Source organism: Bombus affinis, chromosome 14, assembly GCF_024516045.1.
Source record: "Bombus affinis isolate iyBomAffi1 chromosome 14, iyBomAffi1.2, whole genome shotgun sequence".
In the NCBI taxonomy this organism is placed as follows: domain Eukaryota; kingdom Metazoa; phylum Arthropoda; class Insecta; order Hymenoptera; family Apidae; genus Bombus; species Bombus affinis.
Genome location: NC_066357.1, coordinates 10,351,704 through 10,376,209, shown reverse-complemented (window position 1 = coordinate 10,376,209; position 24,506 = coordinate 10,351,704). Strand labels below are relative to the sequence as shown.

General features: G+C 37.0%; 1 protein-coding gene across 5 annotated transcripts in view; it reads left to right on the top strand.

The window, feature by feature from the left end:
• LOC126924008 (mediator of DNA damage checkpoint protein 1) overlaps positions 1 to 24,506 on the top strand; it is a 34,055-nt gene that overhangs the window by 1,206 nt on the left and 8,343 nt on the right. The window contains exons 1-7 of one of the 5 annotated variants that reach the window (XM_050738003.1): positions 11,047 to 11,439; positions 18,362 to 18,511; positions 20,407 to 22,861; positions 23,096 to 23,142; positions 23,233 to 23,338; positions 23,551 to 23,759; positions 23,943 to 24,128. In XM_050738003.1, the coding sequence (XP_050593960.1) occupies positions 18,449 to 18,511; positions 20,407 to 22,861; positions 23,096 to 23,142; positions 23,233 to 23,338; positions 23,551 to 23,759; positions 23,943 to 24,128 (3,066 nt within the window). In that variant the 5' untranslated portion in view covers positions 11,047 to 11,439; positions 18,362 to 18,448. Of the gene's footprint in view, positions 1 to 11,046; positions 11,440 to 18,361; positions 18,512 to 20,406; positions 22,862 to 23,095; positions 23,143 to 23,232; positions 23,408 to 23,550; positions 23,760 to 23,942; positions 24,129 to 24,506 lie in introns of those variants that run through there. The other 4 variants (XM_050738002.1, XM_050738000.1, XM_050738004.1 and 1 more) reach the window with 4 other exon arrangements.

Below are 24,506 nucleotides of genomic sequence, written 5' to 3'. Positions count from 1 at the left end.
CATGCACATGTTTACTGTTGAAGACTGTACAGTGGCCTCGGTGTCCGGGGGCATTAGACTCAAAGCGATGAGAAAACCCGGCACATAATATTGAATCGTAAGACTGGGAAGTCTTTTAGATGCTGATTAATTTAATGCAGCGTGTTGTCAGGCGCCCATGCATAATTAATTCTACATCTCGTGCTCGATTTACGCGAATCAAGATAATCGTGGTCTACCATTGTTGTTCGTTGTGCAAAGCCTGTGCGAAGTCTATGCGAAGTCGCTTTAAGAGGAAACAGGCAACAAGGGGAAATCTTTCAGCGCATTATTTCAGAATGCAAATGTTTTAAAAATCGTATAACGAGAGTTTAAAGTCGCGTATCGAGGTAAATCGAAGAAAATAATGGAACGCTCATCGCGAAACATTATTAATATCTACGTACAAAATTGGTAATGAGAAATGAAAAGTTTGTCATCGTGAGGTTCTCTTAATGGATCTTGAAATGAATGTACATCACGCGAATGTCACATTGCCATTCAACTCACTAAGTTAATTCGGGAAATTGTCATGACTGTGACTATTGCAAATTACTAATTTAAGCATCGTTGCATCACCACCATCAACAGGGCGAAAAAATCCACTCAGAGGAAGGCTATATCGTGTGTCAATTAGGAAATTGCCGAACGTCAATGAAATAACGATGTTTCGTGGGTGTATAATTGTGGAATTAACCGGACTCACCTTCGATGATCAGCTTGAAACCTTAATCGAATGACCCTCTCTTGGTGTTCAAATGGAGTAACACTTTGGTCGAACTGACATCCGCAATTTGTTCCACACTTCCGGAGAACTTGCAATACGAAGAGAGCCCTACGGTTATCCCGACTGTTACTTCCAATGTCTGCGTACACAATGTTCACACACCCGTTATACTTCCAATCAACCGATTATTTTTCACGAATATATATTATTGTCATAGTCATTTCGAATATCCAATAATATAAAAAAAAAATTGCCGGAACGTACGGAGTAAAAATGTTTAAAGCACGTTCGATGCGAATTAAACTTCTAAAAAAAAAAAAAAGAACTTCTTAACAGGTTTACAAGCGTTTAGACAATTCTTTTGCGTTGTTGGCACGCAGTTTCTTACGAACAATAGATACGGATATATAGATTTTCACGAATAAACCTCTACAAACGATCAGACTAAAATGAATGGTTTGTTAAGTTTTACGCGCATGACTAATACGCGAGTACCTATCGTTACACGAATGCTTATCGTTACACGAGTAGGGGGCCAAGGTCCTTCTCGTTACCCATGTCCCGCTTTACGCCCTGCCGTGCATCGTAATCATTAGAACGATTTGCATCGTACTCTCCAGTGCCGAATGTTTATGCAAGGATATTATTCGTATCGATCTTAGTCATCTTTTTCTTAATTAACATGCTTCATAAATATATTACAAATATAGGAAGAATACAACTTTGCTTCAGTAATGAAATGGAATAAAATCTGCGATTCTTAAGCAAATTGTTCTCATAAACGTCAATGTCTGGAATGCATAATTGACAATTTCTTGCATTTTCAATATCGCAACAATGGTTTCCTCTAGATTTAAATGCTCTAGAACACGTATCAGATGATACCATCCGTATGCATCCCAGTAATCCGACAACAATACGTTCTTGCATATACAACTTTTAAGTCTTTAGTCTTTAAGTAGAGTTAACTATGTGAGGAAACAACAAAGTTCACACTTCATTAATCTCGACCAACAAGTCGTTAAATAACGACTGAAATTTCATCCATTCCAAGAAGCTTTGATTTCATATAAAAACAATAATATCAAGTTTGCGATAAATATTATATAAAAAATTTCTTTCTTGGAAAAAAAAACAGGGTTTTCCGCAACGCAAATACAGACCAAAACCTATCCTTTTAAAGATACACGCGCGAAACTATGAAACTTAATGGTCTATTGATCAAAGAGCCAGAAATAATCAAAAAAATAATGTAACATCAGCCTTTTGCTTGTCTTTAATAACAATTTATGTGTCAAAAAGACATTCCGTTCTAGCATTGTATTCGCCGAATACTCGGCGCGATATTTTTGATACAGAAACCTCGATTTCCATAGGTTGCAACCTTTAAAGCATTTTGGAAAATAAGAAAGGAGAAAACCTTTACAAAGGCCAATAAAAAATCAATTGTATCCTTGTTGTTTGTTACCCTTGATCTCGGCGAGATATAGGCACAGGTATATCGAGTTACGAAACTGTACAAGTTGCCGATGAAAATATCGTACTAACTACTATATTGTATAGTATATAGCGTATAGTACATAGTGTCCCGCACGAAATATTGACCAAACTCTTCGCGGTGAAACGCAACCACCTGCAATTTCGTGTAATTTCATCGTGTTTGCACGTGATTAGCCGCGTTTAACTTATTAACGAGAGCAATTTCTCCGTGACCTATCGTTTAGATTTATTGAAAGTCAATGGACGATCCATTGAGAGTAGAGTTCACTGACCGGCAAAGTTCTTTGAATCTACCGACGATGAATACTCGGAAAAATGGGAGAAGCCCTCGACCCCGTCTCGTTCAAGACGCACCTACACAGCATCCGTGATTATCTACCCACTTCCAAAGCTTTGGAGGGGCTTCCTTCCTATGGAGGGTCGTATAAGCTAAAGGCATGTCGAGGCGAACTCTAATGAGCCACGCTCTGATGATTTTAGTGCAATATTAAATTTGTCCCTTTGTTACCTTTTCCTTGGATGATAACAAGCGTTAAAGCGTACCGGAAATTCGCTATAATTCCCAATAATTCGTTTGGATATTTATCGAAGAGTCGCGTGGTATACGAAACACGGTGAAGTTTCATTGGCATCGTCGCTACACGATTATCGTGATTACCTTTGAAAAGCTTTGAATTAAATTCAAAAATGTATATACAAGTTTAGACAATTTTGCGAAATTTAAATTCAACATTAGAATCACATCTATTCTTAGAAACAGTGGTTACGCCAACTCACCGTTATGTAATAATTTGCGATACCTATGTGTCTCTCGCAGCACGCTGCACTATGGCCTTGATCACATCTTTCCTCGATTCGTTAAATTCTTAGGTAGTTTATCTGTAAAATCGATCAATGATCGATACTTCTTTAAAATTCTAACTCGGCTATGTATTTAAGCCAAGAAAGGAATTTTAAAAAAAATTTTGGACATTGTTTAAAACATTTTTCTTCTGGAACCATACGTATATCCTTATCGACTTCTAGCGAAAACCCGTATCGGATTAACAAGTATCAGGTTTGCAACACGTCAATTAACATCGTTATATGGTAACACGAATAGACAGCAGCATTTCGTTTGACTTGGTGGGGTTTGTTTGTAACATTAGCATTCTGCGCTTTTTCTACAATCTTCCACCAAATTGGTAATGCAACCTAAAAAGTAAAATTTCCTTAGAATTTGGCAATATGGGAAAGCGATAGAAATTTGTATATTTCCTACTCTAACTCGTTACTTGCCAATTCACCGATATTATTGACAAATTATTGTGCAAGACCGAGTTCGATGACACCCGTCACAATGAATCGAGCGTAGCACGTATCGCGTTTTTGGTCACAGGATGTTGCGTTCGCGCGAACATCTCGTAACACTTGTCTCCGCGTTGATCTCATGTCTAAAAGTGCAACGCACTCAATCTACATAAGCCAGACGATGCAAGTGGACACGGATTTCCTTAAACGAAAGTGTGGACGGCGTGTTTGGTATCAATTTATCGCGTTGAAGCCGCATTCGGACAGGCGCCCCTTCACCGATTTGTTCCGCTTTCCGTTAAAGGCTACATCGCGAGCTGTAAACATGTCCTCGAAACGATTAAACCCGTAACCAATGGGGACCGCGAATTCAAAGATACATACGTACCCACACCCGTGCACCTGACATGTCGTTTTTACTTGTCCTGTGCAACAACCGCATACCAATAACGCCTCGATTCAGACATACCGGTGATTACGTCAGCTTTATAATTGTATCACGCAACGCAATCGGTTTTGTCGCGCGATATTGATAAACCAGTTAAGAATAAATACTCGTTTGATGTGCACCGAATGGACCGTGATGGAAGAAATAGGTTTGTTTATCTTTCGATCGCCAAGGAGAACAGGCGCCACGATTGTTTTAAAGTCGCCTTTCGATTCATTGATATTATAGCTTAATTATCAGCCCATAATATAACACGAGTCAGCTTTCCTCGGTTATATATAAATTAAGTTTATATATTACATTCCTTTGTAGATAAATTTATTTTAAGTATATTTTATTCTCTATGTACATAATTCTTATAAGTGTTACATAAAGATAAGTGTTATCAGTAAATGTGTGCTGACAAATAATAAAGAAATGAATTGTAGATTTAACTCACATTCGACTAAAATTTTAAAGCTTTATACAGTATATTTACTTTTTTTCGTTTTTATTCTTTTCTTTTCGGTAATACAATTCATTGAATAAATGTTTTGTGATTATCATTTTATCGAAAGCGTTGGATTAATAAGGAAGATATTTCTTTGTAAGCAGTAAACAATTCATTTTATTGGAAGTAAATTGCCAATTATTCTTCGTCTGTCCCACATCACGAGTAATTTATGAATTTAAGTCCTTTGCTTGCGTATGGTCATTAACGTATAATTCTCATCGTTGAAGTTCTAAAATGACATGTGAGGTGGACTAACTTTGCATATGATAATCGATGATGTCACATCTCGAGAATGACCAGAATTATTCACGAATGAATCTGTGATTGTCCGAGTTCCTTAACACGAAGTAGACGTATGCATAATTTTATATAACATACTTAAAAAGTGGATGACCTTTAACGTCATAATTATCGAAAATTTTAGATTCTCGAGAGACATTCAGGCGCACGAAAAAGTTTATATGTATTTTATCGTTATGCTGAATTGTTGTGCAGAATATAATCCCAATAAGATAATAATAAGAAGAACGGTACGATTTTCTAAATATAAATGTAAAAATAGCAGATCTACCTTGCTTCTAGACCTCCCATTTATCTAGGCGCTATTTTTTTCTCAAATTCCTCGGTAGCTTTAAAAAAATCATAGTTTATGGCAATCTATTCCTGCTACTACCATTCTTATATTTTTACTTTATTTTCGACTATCTATTCGGACCGACGTAGTTTAGGTTTCCCTGCATTCTTAGAAAAGTAATAAAACGATGCTTTTTACTATCAAGAATTAAACATTGATAATTTTTTTATAATTTGCACTAAAACAATAGAACGTTTCACTGTTAGTGCATAAAAGAAGTTAATGAAAGTGGGTTATTGATATTTCTTTCAACCGAGAACAAACTTATATCACATTCGAGCGAACGTACCCTTCCCGTGTCTCGCGTAAAGCAGGAAGGGGCTGCGCGTACTCGTACAAAGGCAGAGTAAAGGGCGAGGGGTTGTGGCGAAAGAGGGGGAGAAGCAGAAGAGAGGGTTTGTACGAGCGCCAGACAGGAGAATCGATAATAAAACGACGCGACGTCGCACAGCATCCAAGCCCCACTAGGATGGAAGCATTTTCTTTAAACGTTTAGGATTTCTCCACTTTCATAAAGAATAATCGTACTTAGATGCAGATTGTCCGTGTATCGTTGTTCTACAAAAATCTCTGTAAAAATTGTTATTTATCTTGTAAACTGTACATGTACGTAGAGATACTTACAAAGAAAATATTTTTATAAATTAAATTGTAATAAGACGAATATCACAAATTTGTTTAGCTATCGTCGCTTATTCGTTTCTCAAATCACTCTGTTTTCCATCATGCTGCCAACCACGACTCTGTTGAACATTCACAAGTCAGTTAACTTACGTTTATTTGATCGCATCAATACAGATCTAATGCAATTAGTTTTAATAATTAATATCGTTATTATTAATTTTAATACTGATACATATAATATAAAAATAAATTAATAACCGATACATTAGTTCAAAAAGGTATTAGTTATTAGACTCGCTTTGTTTTAATATTTCTGTTTACCGAAGTGATACATTAGTAAGAATATTCAAGTCACGAAATATAGGTACAGTTTTACTAGTTGGAAACGAAAGCTGAAGAAGCAAAAAGAATTAATAAGTGCCAGCTAACGAGTGACGCAGCTGGTGACGCGAACAATAGGAGAAAAAGCACAAATTTGCATATGTCCCTAAAGCCTAAAAGGATTGTAAACCAACAATAGAAGAAAAAAAACAAACGGCGACAAAAATTGTAGACAGGAAACTACAGATTCTGATTAGAAATAAGCAAGTCATACTTTGTTATAAATATTTATTCGACCCTTAAATGGTTAGAAACGCGAGCATTTGGAAAATCGTTATAAATAATTCCATTCGCGGTGTCGAAAGCGATTTAATTACTTGTAACATCGTTTACGCGACACCGTTAATATCTTAATAAGATAACCGATCCTCTTTAAGTTACTTCGTACGATTGATGGGCACACCCTTGTCAATTATCATTATAGTTCTCGATGTCGAGGCGTAACTGATTGTTGGAGTAAGATCGTCAATATGCTATATCGTCTTACCGGTAATTGTACGACGTACGGCTAATGGACCAAATCGTTGTCTCAGACGTAGAATTATTTGTCGTTTAATGACCAAAAACTGGTTGCATCATTGGCATCCAGTAAAAGGAAGATCATAGGTAAAAAAGATCTTTCGCTGATCGAACAAATGAAATTCTCAAACGACTCGATGAAGTTCTTTTCAATAGTTTCAATCTTTTGCCGTTTCAGTTTTCAATTTTGTCTGAAACTGAAGCTTCTTCGAATAGGAAAGTAAAGTTTACTTCGTTCATTTTACTTCGGTTCGTCGCGTTTTAATTCTTTTTGTATACGTTCCAATTATGCGACGTTATCGGATAATGTTCTTACATTTTCGCATTAGTGAGAAGTTGAGCATTTTAAATACATAATGCTCGACAAACTCTATTGGACCATGGCGTTAAAGTCGAAGATACAATTCAAAAGGCATTAGATCGGTGGAATTTAGGCTACCTACGTAATTAGCAAAGATAACTTTTAAGTGTCGTGAATCGACCAACGCTAGGTATCTAAATGTAGATAACTCTCATGATGAAGAGGGGATAAAAGAAGGAAAGAGAAAAGGAGAGAATGCGTAGCGTCGTGTGCATCCGCTCGTTGCGTAGGCGTGTTTGTACGTAAGATCGTCAAATCTAACCACTTTAAACAAGTATCAGTCTACAATACACGCTCTAAGAATAGCATTAGTGTCACCTTTACTTTTTTCTCTGACTAATCCTCAAAGATATCGTGTCTTTAATGTAACTGACGTGGTGTACAAACTGTCTCGTGCAACTACATGAAACTCGAAACGAATTTTTAAACTCGATGTACCACTTATCTATATCTAAATCGGGCAATTCCTGATTTTAATCCAATGTCGTACACGTGCAAATACTTTTGTAACGAGGAAAGCAAAGTTCACTCCTACTCATTATACTGGAGTAAGATAAGCACGGCAAAAAAGTGAAGAGAGAAATCTGTTGAACGCGAGCCTTGTTATTCTTTCGACGCGCCAAACTTTTCAAAGAGTCATGCATTGACGAACATATTCAGTACGGCGTCAATAGAATTAATGACGTATGGAATAGAGTATCTTTTTACGTAATATAAAAAAAGAAGATCCAGATAAGTAATTACAAAGGACAATATTTCAGTCGACTTTAATCGACGATTAGGATTCTGACGTATTACTTTGCATGATATCAGCGTCTTCCGATGTTCATTTCCGTTCGACATCTTCCGTTCATCTTGGTACTCACAGCCTAATGGCACATTGTCTCCTTTGATGAACCAATGGGTTGTATTTTGGGAAGGCGTTCATCCGGGACGAGTTGTAAAGCCGTAAGGTTACATAAATGTCACGACTCGTGCGCGTTTGTTCGTGTATTCGCATATTTGTCCGCGGTTTCCATGCATTAACGGACAAAGATCAACACCCATGTACAAATTGATGCGACACACTTACAAAAATATCTCGTACTAATATTCAAAAGTAGTTACCGTTCACGATTTCCTTAAAATTTCTAATAAATTATAACTATTATTTAGATCTCATCTAACATACCTAACCAGGTGCCTTAGCTTACCAGGTAATGAATATCAATAAGGAATACGCTAGAGCTAGAGGATGAGCTAAACTATCGATTCTTAACGATAAGAGAGAACTCCGGTTCGTGGCTCGATTCCAAAGGGGCCTTTGCAAGGCTTCCGTCGTTGTGGATTAGTAATCTTCGATTAGACGCACGACTATGAGGGGCAATACACCTTATAAATAAAATTTCATTCCCGTCCTTATTCGTCCGTAAATCAAAACCAGTAATTTTTTATTGTTTTCTTACTTGACGATGTAATTTATATTAATTAAAAGCTTGTAACGTATTAATCGGACGAACTTTCCATGAAAAAGGTTACGTATGCATGAAATACATTCGGAATGAAATCTATCGTTGCGATTGCGTTCACGGCTTCAAATTATATTGTGCAAAAAGGAAATAAAAGTAGATTAAAATATGCATTAAACGAAAGACTGAATTTTGAATCGAAACATCATAAATCTACACTGCTTTTAAAATGCCCGCGTAAAGATATAAATCGCAAATTCTTAGAAAATAGATGTAGTGTCAGAAAATTAAAAAATCAGAGAAATAAATCTACAATCGGTATTATCCCCGTCGGTACGTGACTTTAAACAATTAAGAAAGTTATCAGAACTTTTGGACACGAACATTCTTACCGGAAGATGGTTGTAACGACTAGTATCGATTTTGTGATGAACGAGTCCATTCGTGGTTATGTCCGTACAAATAGCGACTGATGATATAATTTCATGTATTTGTAATAAAAATAAATAAATAAAATATGAAATAAATAGAAAGTAGGTCTACAATAGATCGGTGTGTAATAAAATATTTATCATCGCTATGAACCTCTTATAGAAAATTAGTTATATATTAAGCGAAAATTAAATATAAACTAAGTAATATATAAAAATTTTATTAGAAGTATATAGAATGGATCGTACATACAAAATGTAATTTACAAATAATCCGAAATTCTATCAATTATATATATTTTGTTCATAAACAAATGCTATACGGTTTTGCGAGGTTGAAAGTAAACCAGCAAACCACCGAAGGTAAAAGCTGTACATGTCTAACGCAGTTAGAAGACGCTAAAACTATTTATTGCCTCGAGCAATTGTGACAAAAATGGTATTCAACGGAAATCTTAACCTGCCGCGACACTAACACATGCGTACATATGTAATACATGTATCGTAATAGTCGCGCGAATAAACTGTTGTTGTTCGTGCAACACGAAATGTACGGTTTTTATTTTTCTTTGAAAATTATTTTACCTAAAATATTGATTTTATCATATCGATATAAATATATCGGTATAAATGTTTGCCTCGCATGTATTACGTAATTATAGCTCTAAAATAATTAATAAAATTGTAATGATATTTCTTGGAAAATGTATAAGCTGAAAGATGAAGTGGCATGTATTTCGGTACATTAGGAAAACAAATTCAACGATAGCAAAACTCATATAATTTAAAAAAATCAACTTACATCGATAATCAATTAACGGTCGTTTGTTTTATTTCAGGTAAGAGACGAGGTAAAAGTTTATGCCAGAGCAAAAAGTGAAGCGAAATCTCCAGCAACTGAAAACGTTTAGTAACCATGAACCCAAGAGAATTCCTTCGAAAAGACAATATCGTCACGTATGTAACGTCTTAAAATTATATATCATTGACTCCGTTTTTATGACGTTTCTGCGATGAAACATGGCGCCTCCATGACGCCACTACGTATATTAGTTTGCTTGCTATTTGTCGATAATATCATCGCTTGGAGTGTAACACCGAGGGATTTGAAATGAATGGAACAACCGTTTCATTGAAGAAGAAGTTTGGCTGAATCTGTGCACCACTAACGATAATATGTAATTGATGATGAGGCGCGAAATAACTCGAGAGCATCAACGAATGACTTGGTCAAACCAACAATTAATCAATAAAGATATCGAAACTCTGAATGTTGGAAACCGTTCTCGTGACATAAATGATATTTATCAACAACCAGATAACATTTTATTAAGTTACCAGAACTGAATTATGGATGCATAGATAAGTTTTATTACCGACTTTGCGGTATAAAAATTTCTTCCTCGCATTTTATATTTTTTACGATATTTTATATTTACGAATAAAACGAACGTTATATTTTTATAGAAGGAATTTGTCGAAATACACGAGATTCATAGCATCAATCGTTTTACACTTTCTATCCCGATCAATCTTTGAAATATTTATCCTTGTATGTGTAAAGCATTCCCGCGGACATCGGAAGAGATTGACAAATTTTTGCATGTTACTGGGAATTACTTGGAAATTTGAAATATATCACACTAACTGGGATGTCGACCGCATCAACGTAATAACAGTGGAATTAAAGTGGCTGGGTAGTAAAGGGTGCGCCACGCTTTATTCGCGCAACCAGCGTTCGATCCTTTCCTGCTTACAAGATAAATGTATATTTGCTCGTAACGAACGGGAAAAGTCACGGTAATCAGAATGAAAGCGACAGACATGTTTAACCATCTTTCATTTTCTTTTTGAGACCATGCTGTTGAGATATTATTATAAGACAAAGAGAAGACGTGTAGAAGGATTAAAACTTTTGTCAGTCAGTCGTAATAAGCTTAAGATTCTGTTGAAGATACTAAAACTCTATAAACTTATCGGCTTCTAGCTGATCAACCACAAAATCGCAACGACATTCTCGATTACACAATTATCGCAAGAGTTCGTTCTTTTTATCATACGTCACATTGTCTGGCTACGAATCAATCACCGATAACGGTTGCATCTTTTATGCAATTGTTCATCGATATTCGTGGAACGAAATTCCTCCGCGAGACGTCGAAAGCGTCGGCATTTCCCGGGCAACAACTCGTTCCTTTGGACGCGCTGACAAAAAGCATAATGGAAAGAAAAGTTTGGTAGCCATTGCGTGCGGAAAAAAGGAGGACTGGTGCTACATAATTTATCGATAGATTGTTTCGTAAAAGCTCAACGAAGTCGTATGTGTATGGGTGGGTTATCGAGTGAGTTGGTTAGGTGGTCTCGTCGGGTGGTTGGGCGTGAGGCGCAGGAGCAGAGCACGCCAGGACAAACGGACGGACGTGGAACGACGGACGAACGTACCTTACCGAGGAAGGACTTCCAGGTCTTTAAACGAGCTAGTTTCTCGTGAGACACTGATCGACGAACAACCTGAAGATCGCGTTCGCAATTGCTATCGTGGGTCAGCATAGATTTTCAAATCAGGTAAGAGAAATCGTTATCCAAACACGAGTAGCACCTTCGTTCGGTTCGCGAGTCTTCGATTCCAAGGATCGTGGACCTCCTTTTACGTCGTTACCAGAAAGATCGAAGATGCTAGAAAGTACAGTGTCTTTTTTTCTTTTCCTCGTATCTTGTAGGAACAGTTCGGAATTATTTAAACACGGATATCAGAATCAAGCACGAATGACATTTCGTGTGACGTGATTTCAAGTTTACTCGGTGTCGTTTCACGCAAGGGTCTAGGATCTGTGACCTGTATTCGCAGTAGATTAATCGGCGAAGGATCTTCGACTGATTTTTTCGTCATCTTTTATCTCTGCTCGTCTTTGACGAGTCAAAGTTTAAGGAAAAATTCATTTTTAAGAAATGCGCAACTTTTCGTCGTGCGAGTCCTGTAAATAAGATCCGACGTTTCAAATTTTCCTAGTGTGTCGAAATAAAACGTGATAACGTCTTGCTTCTCGCATAACGAAGCTTCGAGCGGCTCGACATTTTCAAAGAATATCGTATAACGTAGAATATTAAATTATCGAGCGTATATTTTAACTGCTCTTTTTTCTATAAAATATTGACGAATAATTTTGTAGAAGTAGATACTTAGAGATACTGTAGATAGTAATCATCGACTTCATTTTAGCTAATGCTTATGCAATTCATAGCGCGAGTAATTCGATAATTTGTTTTTAAATGGTTTCAGTACACCGATTCAAATTATTAGTGCAATCACCCGCAATAGTAATTGGAAGCAAACATCCATAGACGTATATAATACTTGCACAATACCTAGTTATACACTTAGAAGTGCACTCTTCATCCACGTTCGTTATGACAATTATCTAATCCGAAGACTTTCAACGTGACATTCTATTTTATTACGTACGTTAAACTCGTTTGTTTCCTTTCATCTCGATATTATTGGTGAAGTACATAAAATTTTTAATATCCTTGGTATCGTAATTTTTATTTGATTCATTGTTTAGCAGTAGCGAAAGGACAATAGAATAACGAATAGCGGTATAGCGTATCGAATGCTATGTTAAATGTAATCACGAGACACTCGATGACTACACAGGAAAAACACGATGAGTCATATTTTCCATTTTTCGCAGGAGAGAAATGTTAAAGTTTGAAAATTTTAATCGATATCGCACATTATCGGGACTGCCTTCTCACTTGGTTTTGTGATTAGGTATACATTTTTTTCAAATCAATCAAACGAATCATCTTTACATTAGCTTCCTCACCCTCTTTTCAACAAACAAATTAATCATCTTTACATTAGTTATTCTCCTAATCTTATATAAAATTACATAGATAGATGCAAACTTTATGTATGTATTGTAATACTTCTTTTTAGCTACCAAGAAACATAGAGATTAGAAAATCGATAAAAATGGACTTGACATATTCTTCCCCTGTGATAAAATTTTAACACTTCGCTATATCAAACGGATGAAAGAATTTCTGTATAAATTTTCTTCAAAATACGAACAAAATGTGTATTTCCGATTCGTTTCCATTAAGAATTTTCTCGATAGCCGTGGGACGATGTCGCGGAAATCGTTTGGAGCATTGTATCTATATGTGATCCGAGAATTGGAAGTGTCGGTCATCAATTGATTATATCGACTATACCAGGCATTCCGTTGGCATTTAAATCTCTTTTATTCTCAATTTTCTACAGTGACTTTCGAAAATCCAGGATATTTTACGTTAGCGTCACGAATACGACGTCTCAAATCGTTAAGTGCTGGAACCTCTGTGAAATTCCCCTTTGTTCGATAGGCGCAAGCTGACACTATCGTTTAATTCGAATTGATTCGGAACAAAAGTCAGAAATTTTAGACGTACGTCTACAATATCAGTAAAAATATTTAGTTCTTACAAGTTCAGATATAAAATTGTTGGAGAAAACGTATTTCTTCGTTTTCTAGCGATGGCAACGTCTGGAAGTAAAGTATTTGTCACTTACGTTTAACAGTAATCTGTATTATATTATTCGATATCGAATTGTGATCTATAATTTCATTGCCATAATATTTTTTTAAGTCCTCAAAATGTTTCTAATTTCGATTTGTAAATCGATTCGAACACAGATCTGTTTTTAGCGTTGTTGCTATGTACATGGATTCTTCTTCTCTCTTCCCTCGTTCTTTTCTAATTTTATCGAAACGTATAAATATATATTTTTGCATTGTAAACCATTGTAGAATCAGTCGATCGAAGTATGTATATATAATTCTCCATGGTCACGTTCTTCGTGTTATCCGGAAACGATCTGATTCAAAGTACGAAGTAATATATCTTCTTCGCATTTCTTCTTTAATCAAAATGCAAACCGTCGTTGTCAGTGCGATTTTTACAAACGTTTCGGTTCTATCAACAGGAAATCTTATTGGCGTAGAACTGGTGGTGCTGCGCTTGTAAATAGGTTAGCATCCAGGAAGCGTTGATGCGTTCTCGATAACTACGCCCACGTGACAATTGCACATCGACGCTGCAGGTGACTCAAAGATGCTGCTATAAGATAAAACAACATCGCTTATATACGTTGTACATACGCTGCCTCGCTGTTGTTATCAGTCGTTACCCCCAATCTGTCTTTTCATTTTGCCCGTAACAAACTCGTAAATATCCGAAACGCATGCAAGAAATATGTGCCAGAAAATAGAGGTTTAAAGTTATCATCGATAGTGGCCTTTGGCGTTGTTGTCGCAGGATCCACAGGAGACACAGAATTCAAGTCCTGTTCGATGTCGATAGCCGGTACATAACAAGCATCACGATTATTAATAAGGAAAAGCATATAGAACACTTTGTCTACACCTTATATATAGAATTTCCAGAGCGTAAAGCCACAAAATACACGATAGGCGTAAAGTATTGTATTACGAGCCATTTTCTCTCAGACTACCAAGAACAGTAGTAAATTTATATTTCAAGCTTCACCAGGGTTATTTATGTACTATAATGTATTGTACCCTGTACGTAGTATATTTTCGTAAAAAGAGAAACAAAATAAAGTTTGCTGTTATTTTGAAAACAGCTTAATACGTTAATTTTAGGAAATCTTATTTGAAAGAAGTGGTTACGTTCGTGGAATGTATTTTTATGGTTCGCGTGTGAAGAAAACGAAAACGAGAGAGCAAAAATTAAAAGAATTGACATTATGGTAGTACAGTGTGTTTCGGAGCAGGGAATAAAGCAAACGATGTTGGAAGATGACGAAACACATATTTTTTTCATCCATAAATAATTGTGACACGTTTTATTTGATATATTTTAATAATAAATTTTAATGAAAAACTAAACTAGTTTTCGAACGAATAGGATTATAATGCCTAAGTAGTTGATTAGAAACAGTTCGAATATAATTACAAGTTTCATAAACCGTTTATGTTTATTATGTCATACACTTCTTGATAGTTCAATTTACATAGCTCCCACTGAAGGATCTAGTTTCGTCATACACACACATGTCAACGGTAATAGGGTTTAAGTATCTTCTTTGTTGCTATACGCTGTAACACGACTAAAAGTTTTAACGTGTTATATTCATTCGTTGACCTGGATGCAGTTCGTTAGAAACATGTTTGCGTTAGACTCCGTATCGATCCTTGCAATTGAAAACAATAAAAATTAGCATGCATGCGTGTTAACTGTCAGAAGCGTTAAATAAATTAATTCGTCACAGGCGTGACGTTTCCTCGCCTAATGATTCACGCAGTTTTTAATTTCTAAGAATTAGAATTTCCATATCCTTGAATTTATTCTCAGACGATTACAAATGTTTAGGTGTGATACAAGTATTAAGACTGAATATCTTTGCAAAGGAGAATTTCAGAAACGAAAACTTGGATCTTCCTGTAACTAACAAATTGTCCTAATAGGTTTAGTTATCTAGGCCTGTGACAAATTCTTATTCCTCAAGCATCGCATCAGATATAGTTACCACCTACGCTTTGATCAAAGCCTGAGAAACGCGTAGCTACCTTCCAGTATTCCAAAGATCTAAAGTTGTCAAACTAAATAGAAATGTTCCGGAAAATTTTACGCTAGAAAATTTTATGGAAAACATATTACGAACAACTATTCCTAACGATATGGACAAAAATAGTATAAAAATTGGAAAAAATTCAAAAAAATTGGAATATTGAAAATATTGGAGATATTGAAAAAAAAAGATATTTGTATTTTAAAAAACGATATTAAATAAAAATATTTTTAAAAAGATACACGTTCATAATTATTAAAACACCTCTCTTACGGAATATGATAATTGACACAGATTAGCAAAAATGCGAATCTATTAATTTAATGTTGAATTTAATAAAAACGTGTCCTAATTTTATTTATATATCGAGAAACATTAGTGGCAGTGGTTAACAGGAATCAGGGTAACCCAACGGATAGTAGTTCAGGGTTAAGTCCTGATGTCGATCGGAAAATGGCGTGGCGAGACATTTTCCATGTTATATTCACGTAAGATGACTCGAATCCGGTAATGGCCCGCGTGACATTCGTCACAGAAGTGTCGCAAGCTTTTTTTATGACACGTGCACTCATTAGCAAGTTAACTTAACCGTATTACACGATGTGCATCCGTGTGCATATAAACGGTAGACTCGAACACGCTCGCCGGGTCGGATCAATAACTTCAGGAATGGGCACTTGCCGAGTAGTACAGACACGCTGTGTATGACCTGTTTCTCGGTCTCCCTAGAAAATGAGAACGAAAGACTTTGATATACTAGCAATTATCTTCCAAAATGATTTCCCGGTCATCTTGTGGGAATGAGGTTCAACGGTCGAATTAATTTGACGTCTACCGGCGTCTGTGATTCAACTGCGGTTCAGATCAAATTGAAAGTCTCCTGATTCCATCTAAATAGTATGTAACGTGTAATTATCAAGCAACGCTGCTCGAGTAAATTCTATTCGAAACAAAATTACTGAAAGGGGAGCGAAGCAACTGAACAAAGGAGTAAATGAGCGAACAAGATGCGAGGCTGTTCTCGGTTAAAAAGCTTATCTCATAAATCACAAGAAGGGGTTAAATGAGTTGATTTCGAAAGGTGTAGTTATTCCTGACCATCAGATAGTGGCTGAATCACGTGTTCACTGAAATCGAGTTCGCACGAAATTCTGGCCCCTATAGATTCGGAAAATTCTTAGGAAGATCGTGTACACTAGAAGGGTGTAAAAGAATCGTGGGCGATATTTTCGTGAGTTCATCGAAGGGGTAAGAAAGAAGAAATTAGTAGATGCCTCGGCTGATAAATACGTCTGAAGGTTACTAGAAGGTTACAGATCGTATTAATTATACATGAACGACTATAATACATTGACCTCGTATTTTAATCAAACGCAGACGTGAATCTGTTATATCAAAGGCAGAAAAAACGTCTGGCTTGAGTTGGCGAAGAAATTCGGTTGTAATTGGTGACGAAGAAATTCGGTTGTAATTGATGACGAAGACTTGGTAAAAATATAGCTCATTTACGTTAAATCGCGAGGAAAAACTTTGCGGGATAGAAAACAAATTAATTTCAAAATTTGATTAAATCATAAGTACGTGATCGTTGCGCTTTATATGTTTGTATATGATAGATTCGCATGTGCGATAAAATTAGTAAAGACTTGGACGTTTTGATATACGAGGCATACCTATGTTCTCAAAGAAAATACTCTAACGTCGTAATCAGTCAAATCGCGAATGCGTTGCGGGAATATCTCAATTATATTAGTCTTTCGCACGAAGCTGCTATGGTTTCGTGATACCTACAGAAATGTATTTACCAAGGTTAACCATTGCCACTATTATACGTAGAAATGTGATCCTCCTGTGTTCTACAGTTAGAATGGTTGCGTGCGTTCCATCCTCTAGGCTCTACACCCCTCAAACTTTCTCCATCTTCTTTTTCCTTCCTTTCTTGTTGTTTCCTAATGAACCTTCACGCCTGCGAACAGTTAATTACTTTTTAAAAACGTTAAAAACGTTTTCTTTTTCGTAATTGGTAGTAAATACTTAGTTTTCTATGTATGTGTTTATGGAGTTTGTATCTAGGGATCGGAAAATCGAGACCATTTCTAATCTAGCACACATACACGTACGAATCCACAATAATTATAGCGGCACTAATAAAATGCGCTGAAAGCAAATTGACACTGACTACAATGCTATATTCACGTTACTTGTCGTTGGCAAATAGCAGTACTTTTAGACACGGTCATAGACTGTTGTAAATTCAAATTGAATGGTATAGCTGTTGCACGTATCATACGTAGCTATCAAAACAGGTAGAAATAGCAATATCGAGCAAATTGCATCCCTAATTGTCGTTGAATTATCCACAGGAACTAGTAGTTTGAACTTTGAACAATTTCATCTTTCAATCTGTTGTCATATGCGTAAGAATTGCACAAATGTATATACTCTTCTGTGTCTGTCTGTCACATCTCTCGTGAATATGTCGAATATATAGACATCTTCCAAAATGTTAACACACTGAACGTTGATACGCTGCTACATCAAAGCTATGATATTACGCATTAACATTTTCGAATGAAAGCGATCGAAGTACACAGTTGTGTTTCCGTGTTTGAATGTCAAGCGAGAATGTCGAAAAAGCGAATATTACTCTTCCAGGATTTTGAAAAGACGCCGAACATGATTATTAAAACCATCAAAGTAGTTCGCTAATAATGGTTTCATTAAACAAGCTTGGTCGAGCATCGTACGTATTTAATTGCGATGATTCACGCATCACGACAATCGTCTTTCTCATTCAGTACGATTCATTAGACACAACGTAGACTTGGTTGGGAATATCAGCACTTACGTAGAGTTGTATGATCTCTTTGATGTAATCTTTGATGAAGACTACCCGTTGATACGTAACAGGTTTATGGAGAAATATCTCGTCAGGGGTGACAAGATCGTCCAATCGACGCGCGTTTAAACGTTAATCGCGTATGAACGAACTGAAAAATGGATTCGCAACAAACTGCAGGAACCGCGTCCGAATCTCCTTCGGATCGCGAACTAAATGCGGTAAGCTACAATTTTACAAAAACGTTCAAGCACTTTTCACGTACTTTCGTTGATGTACTATGTTTCATAAAACTACTAATCTCGCAAAAATTTTAAAGATTCCTCTCGCAATTAAAAACAGTGACTGTACAAGATTAGAAGAACTTCTTGTTTCAATATTATTAAAAAGTTCTATTTGTTTCAATAGCGTCGAATTACCAATGAGAGTTTTAAGCTGCATATCGATTATTTAATTGTATCTATTAACGTGATATCTGATTGAAAACTACATTTTACCCGTTTTAGAACATCAACTATTATTCCAAAGTAGCGCATAGGTAAGAAACAAAGTTATATAACGTGTCGGCTCGTTTTAGTCGAGAGGGAAACATCAATGACTTGCAATCGTAATTAAATATCTACAGCAAAGAACTGATATTTATGACATGCAGAGACTGTCAAGAAATAGCTGTGATAGAAGAATTGATTATTCTAGCATCGAGCGAATATTGTTTAATAATCCGGTAGAAATATTTGATAACGCCATAAGAAATGAAAAGCGAATTACAGGTAGGAAGAGCGCCATATATCGATACTCGTGACATTACATCCCCAATTTTCAAGCTAGTAAAGATACATTTTATCGGCGATGATATTCCATCATTGAATAAAAGTGTTGTCTACTTTGCATCGTGTCGAAAGTTTCGTGTTTACGACACGTTCGTACAAACAGTTTCAACGAGCTTCCCGAACGTTTTTCGATGTTGATGAATTTCATGAAGAAACGAGGGTAAACAGCCTGGCGTTCCGAAGGAAAGCTACTGCTGTGGGTCACGCCAATCTAAAATGCCTCGGTGAATTGCAATAGATGTCGATGGTATACTATAATCATTCGTGGTTTAATCCCATAACGAGTAGAGAAAGTCGAACGGTGGCAGGTACGGTAAATACGAATCTTCAAAACGTCTCCGTTTTATATTACAGACTGATCGATGGGCTCAGGGCCAGTATCGATTATCAAGATTTTCCATGCATGCTTCTACCGTTCGTCCGTATCGTTTTTGAACAGCTCGAATTGATTACTATCAAAGTCTGGTACAAACATTCGTAGTAAGAATTATTGAGAATAAAAGGAATGTCGCTATTAGTTGAGACGTTCCAAATTACTAAAAGAACAATCACTCGTTAGATATTATTACAGAATTAGGAAATATCAACCCTTTGACTATGGGAGACTCTGAGACGTACCAGCCGTACCATAGGATAGGAATTCAGTCGCAATCTACATCGAGAACGGCAAAATTTTTCGTTAGGCGTGTATTTCTGAGAATGTATGTTGAAATAATTAAAACGCTGAATTCCAGTACATTAAACCAATATTATTTGTTCATGCATATTCTCATTTATTCAAAATCACTTGTTTCCATGGAATCCGAACATGAATCATTTGTTGTTTCATGTTTACATGTAGTTTTTCTGACCTTTTTATTATCCCAATTTTTCGTTTTAAGGATATACAAAACAAAAGCTGTGAAATGAACATATTTAAAAAATATAAAGCTAACGGAATATGTAATTAGCAATAGTTGAATTATCATTCACTTGCATCTGGTTCGAATGAGATTTGCTGGAATTATGGTCGACTAAATTTTCCGGGCGCCTATAGGTTCCTACAGTGTCACAAGCGCAGATTTACTAAGCGCTTTTAGGCGCTAAGATTAGTCAAAGGGTTAATTAGATACATCCAAAATATTTTAATGTCAAAGCAAAGAACGCAACTGTTATTAATTACGCCGTTCTGTTTGTACAACAATTTTATGAACCTCTATCGAGTACCGTTAAAATCTCACTTCGAAATTTGTTCTTGTGATCTGTGGCGATCGCGAATTGTCGCGAGTAAAATTATTATTTCGTAGGTGAAATCAAACCCGCCATTGCCATCTGTCTATCGGGCGAGACCGCAAGGTCCACCTGGATTACCAAGGCAGCCTGTAAATAATGGTGCCGTAGGACAACCACGACCGAGTGGACAGCTACAGCAAATTCGTTTTGATAATCGGTCTCCAATCGGACAAACGAATCCGGGTCAGTTCGTCCAAGTCAGACCGTACGGATCTCCAAGATCACCGGGAGGTTCGTTTCCTCAGAAGCCACCGCAACATCCACCTATCGTGCTAAATCCGCGTTTTCCACCGTCGCCCGTGCAACGTTCGCAATTGGGACCTAGACCGCCGCATCCTGGAAATTATCAAGCGCAAAGGTTCCAAGGAAACGTACAACGACCTCAACATCCAAGACCGGAGTACCTAAACGGACCTCATCAGCCAAGGCCGCAACATCCAAACGGACCTCAGCAATCGAGGCCAGAGCATCCGAACGGACCTTATCAACAAAGGCCGGAACACCCAAACGCGCCTCAACAAGGACGGAATCCTGACATTCTCGCGCGATCGCAAGAAATCGCACAAAAACCATTGCAACGAAATGAATCATTGCTGAACATATCTCGACAGAATTTAGCTATCAAAAGAGAAGATAAGAAGCCATCACTTCCGCGAATAATAGTCGACAAAATGGCGGATGTCGATAACTCGAAGAAATTGCAGCAGTTTGAAAAGCCTGTTTCGAAGGAAAAGACCGAATTTCGAGAAAATGCGGAAAACGATGACGACGATGATGTCGTAGTGGACAGAAAATCGCCACGTGCCAACGGAGACGTTGCCGGTCAACAAGTTTTAATAGAGTCTAACGTAACAAAAAGTGATGTTCAGTCGGTGAAAAGGCCAGAAATCGCTACTATAAATGGAAAAGTGGATAATAAATTCAACGCGTCTGCGGAGGGAGTTGGTCAGCAAATTAAAGAAGTTGCTGTGAACCTCGACAAAATACCTGTTAAAGATTCCAACACGATGGAAAGTGATAACAGGTTGTCCACGAAACCAGGCGAAGAAGCGCAGACAAAATTGTTAGACAAACAGGAAGTAGATAAGGTTGGCAATCAACCGGACGAACCAGAGAAGAAATTAGTCGCGGATCAAACCCAGAAAGAGGACACGAATAAGGAGAATGTGGCCAAACCAGGTATAGAAAATAAAATTGAGAAATCGGATAATATCAATGTATCTCCTGCACCTGAGCAATCTGCCAAGCAATCTAGCAAGGAAGAAGCTAAATCTGAACAAAACGAACAAAATTTAAACCTGTCGTCGACAACTTCAGAAAAGTTACGTGCAACCACACCAACGAAATCGGATGAGGATAACAACCAACAAATGCAAATCCTGTCTAAGTCCACGGATAAATCTCCGGAAAAAGCCAGCCACGATCAGAATCAACAAGATGTGAAACTATCCGCATCTCCGAATAAATCCCGGTCAAGTACACCCTTAGAAGCGAGTGAAAGTCAAAAGGAACTCGAACGCGACGAAACGTCCAAATCTCCGGAACAATTGCAAGAGGATATAGCAGTGGATACGAAAAAGAAACAAAGCGATCAAGAACTCAAAAGTCCACCGCCCATGTCTCAAGTCAATTCACGTGCGACTATCCCGGCAGAGATAAATCAAAATCAAAAGGAAATGGAACAAACTGTGCAGCAACGCGACACTGTGTCCGCGTCAGAAACTAAGTCAGACGTAGATCTGCCAAAGGAAACGAAAGAAGTTAAAAGCAAACAAGAATCAGATTTAAGAGCACCGACGAAAGCAGATCGGATCAAGGACGAGCCAGAACCCACTGAAACGTCGAAACCTGAAAAATCAGGCGAGCAAGAAAAATTAGCGGATCTTAGTCATTCTCCAAAGGAGAAAGAATTAAGAGATCCATCTTCAAAGTCGCCGGCTAAATCGACGAATGTAACCGAAGAATCGAGTACAGAAGACGTTTTAAAAGATTCCAAGTCCGATAATCTTCGAGATTCTTCAGAAACGAACGGGAAAAGAGTTGCCGTGAGTCCTCCTGCTTCTGAAAAAGAAACAAGTGAGACGCAAGAATTTCCAGTACCATCAGAGGATAGAGAAAAGATTGCAGAATCGGTACATTCTCTCTTAAAGTCTCCTGAAGAAGGAGTGAAAGGTTTCGACAACGGAGAACAACGATCACTGTCCATAAAATCTTCGCCATTCCAAAGTCCTCACTCGCCTGTTTCTCCAAAATCGCCGAAATCACCGAAATCTCCAAAGTCTCCGAAATCGCTGAAATCACCTGTAGAGAACGAGGAATTAGAAGAGAAGGAAAAAACGGAGCAGAAAAAGGCTGATGACGAAACGACACCGGACTCGAAAAGTTTGCCGAAATCGGTTAAATCGCCTAAAGTTCAACGCGCACCGACACCTGCCAAACGAAAAGAAAAGAAGTCTTCAACGACACCAGGTTTTTATTTACGTTTAAGAAAATTTCGGGAGAAAATAGTGAGAATAAACGTATTCAAAAATTCGACTTGAAAACACGGAGCTTTGTTCTTTACTATGTTTATCGTAGATAAACGCTGAAATCGAGACATTTTACTGAGATTTTGCTTCACAAATATCACGATACTGTTATGTGTTTCTTTTTTTTTTTGGATTTTTTGACAAAAAGAAACTGTGTTTATATTTATTTTTACAGAGGTTGAAAACGGCAGCGTAACCAACGAGTCGGCTCAATCCAGCACGGTAAATAATTTTAATTCAACACATATTCTTTTGTCGTACATTTTACAAGTTATCGAATCGATGGTAAAATAACGTAATAATCTTGCGCAGGAACCAACCACAAACGGAGTTGGAGATTCACCAACGAAAAAGTCACCCTCTAAATCGAAAGATGCTGACAAAGGGCCGACAGCTGGGTCACCTGTAAAATCGCCAAGTAAGTCCGTCAAATCGTTACCACGAACTCCAGAAACTCCTTCGTCGACAGCCGGTCAAGAGAAGAAAAGTAAGTATTATCGAAATTTTTGCCTAAATTTTATAACAAGCTCGATAAGCTTTGTGTCGAGTATTTTTGTTTCAATTTTTATGCAACGAACTGGCCCATTTTTGCAAAGAACGCACGCTAATAACATGCGTTGAATCCTATAGAACTGCCTATGAACAAAATTCAAGTGGGATCGGCGCCCTCTCCGAACTTAAAAACAGTACGATCGAAAATCGGCTCGTTGGAAAATGCAAGTTACAAACCAGGTGGCGGAAAGGTGAAGATAGAGAATAGGAAGCTCGACTTTAGCAAGGCGCAGCCGAAAATTGCCGCGAAGAACGAGAAATACACACCCAGTGGTGGCGATAAAAAGGTTAATCGCTTTACATTTTTGTGGAAACCTTTCTTTCTTCGTCGTAATTACGAATAATTAAATAATAATAATAAAAAAAATCTGCTCATGGCATGGTTTATAATCCCTTTATCTAAAATATATTCCTTCTTTTTTTCTGTATTTTCATTGAAAAATTATTATCCTTTAACCATTCCTTGATAGATCGCTCAGATGAAGCTTCAATGGAATGCGAAACCAAAAGTCGGTTCATTGGAAAATGCAACGTACAAGCCTGGTGGTGGTGACAAGAAAATAGAAACAGTGAAGCTCGACTTCAAAGATAAAGCAAAACCAAAAGTTGGCTCCAAGGACAATGCCAAACACATTCCTGGCGGTGGTAGCGTTAAAGTAAGAATTTCAGTTTGAAATATATTTCCTTAGGAATGACGACTACTCTTCCAAGCACAGATACTCGTAAATTCTTCAGTGAATCTTTTATTTTCGTTTGAAACTTATTTTAGCGTGTTTGTAATTCGATTAACAGCTGTATGTCTCCATAGTCATTCGTTCAATACCTAAAATTCTCCTACTCAAGTTGTTCCATGAGTTTATATTGTACTATATAATCATAATTTATTAAGAAACGTATGTTTGTGTTTTATCTCATATTCGTAACTAATTAATGGAAGCTGTTATAGAGACGGATGTATTTGAAAACTTATATGTACATTTCCAAATTTTCAAGCCAATGGTTATCACGTACTTCGCTTGACATTACCCGTTTGT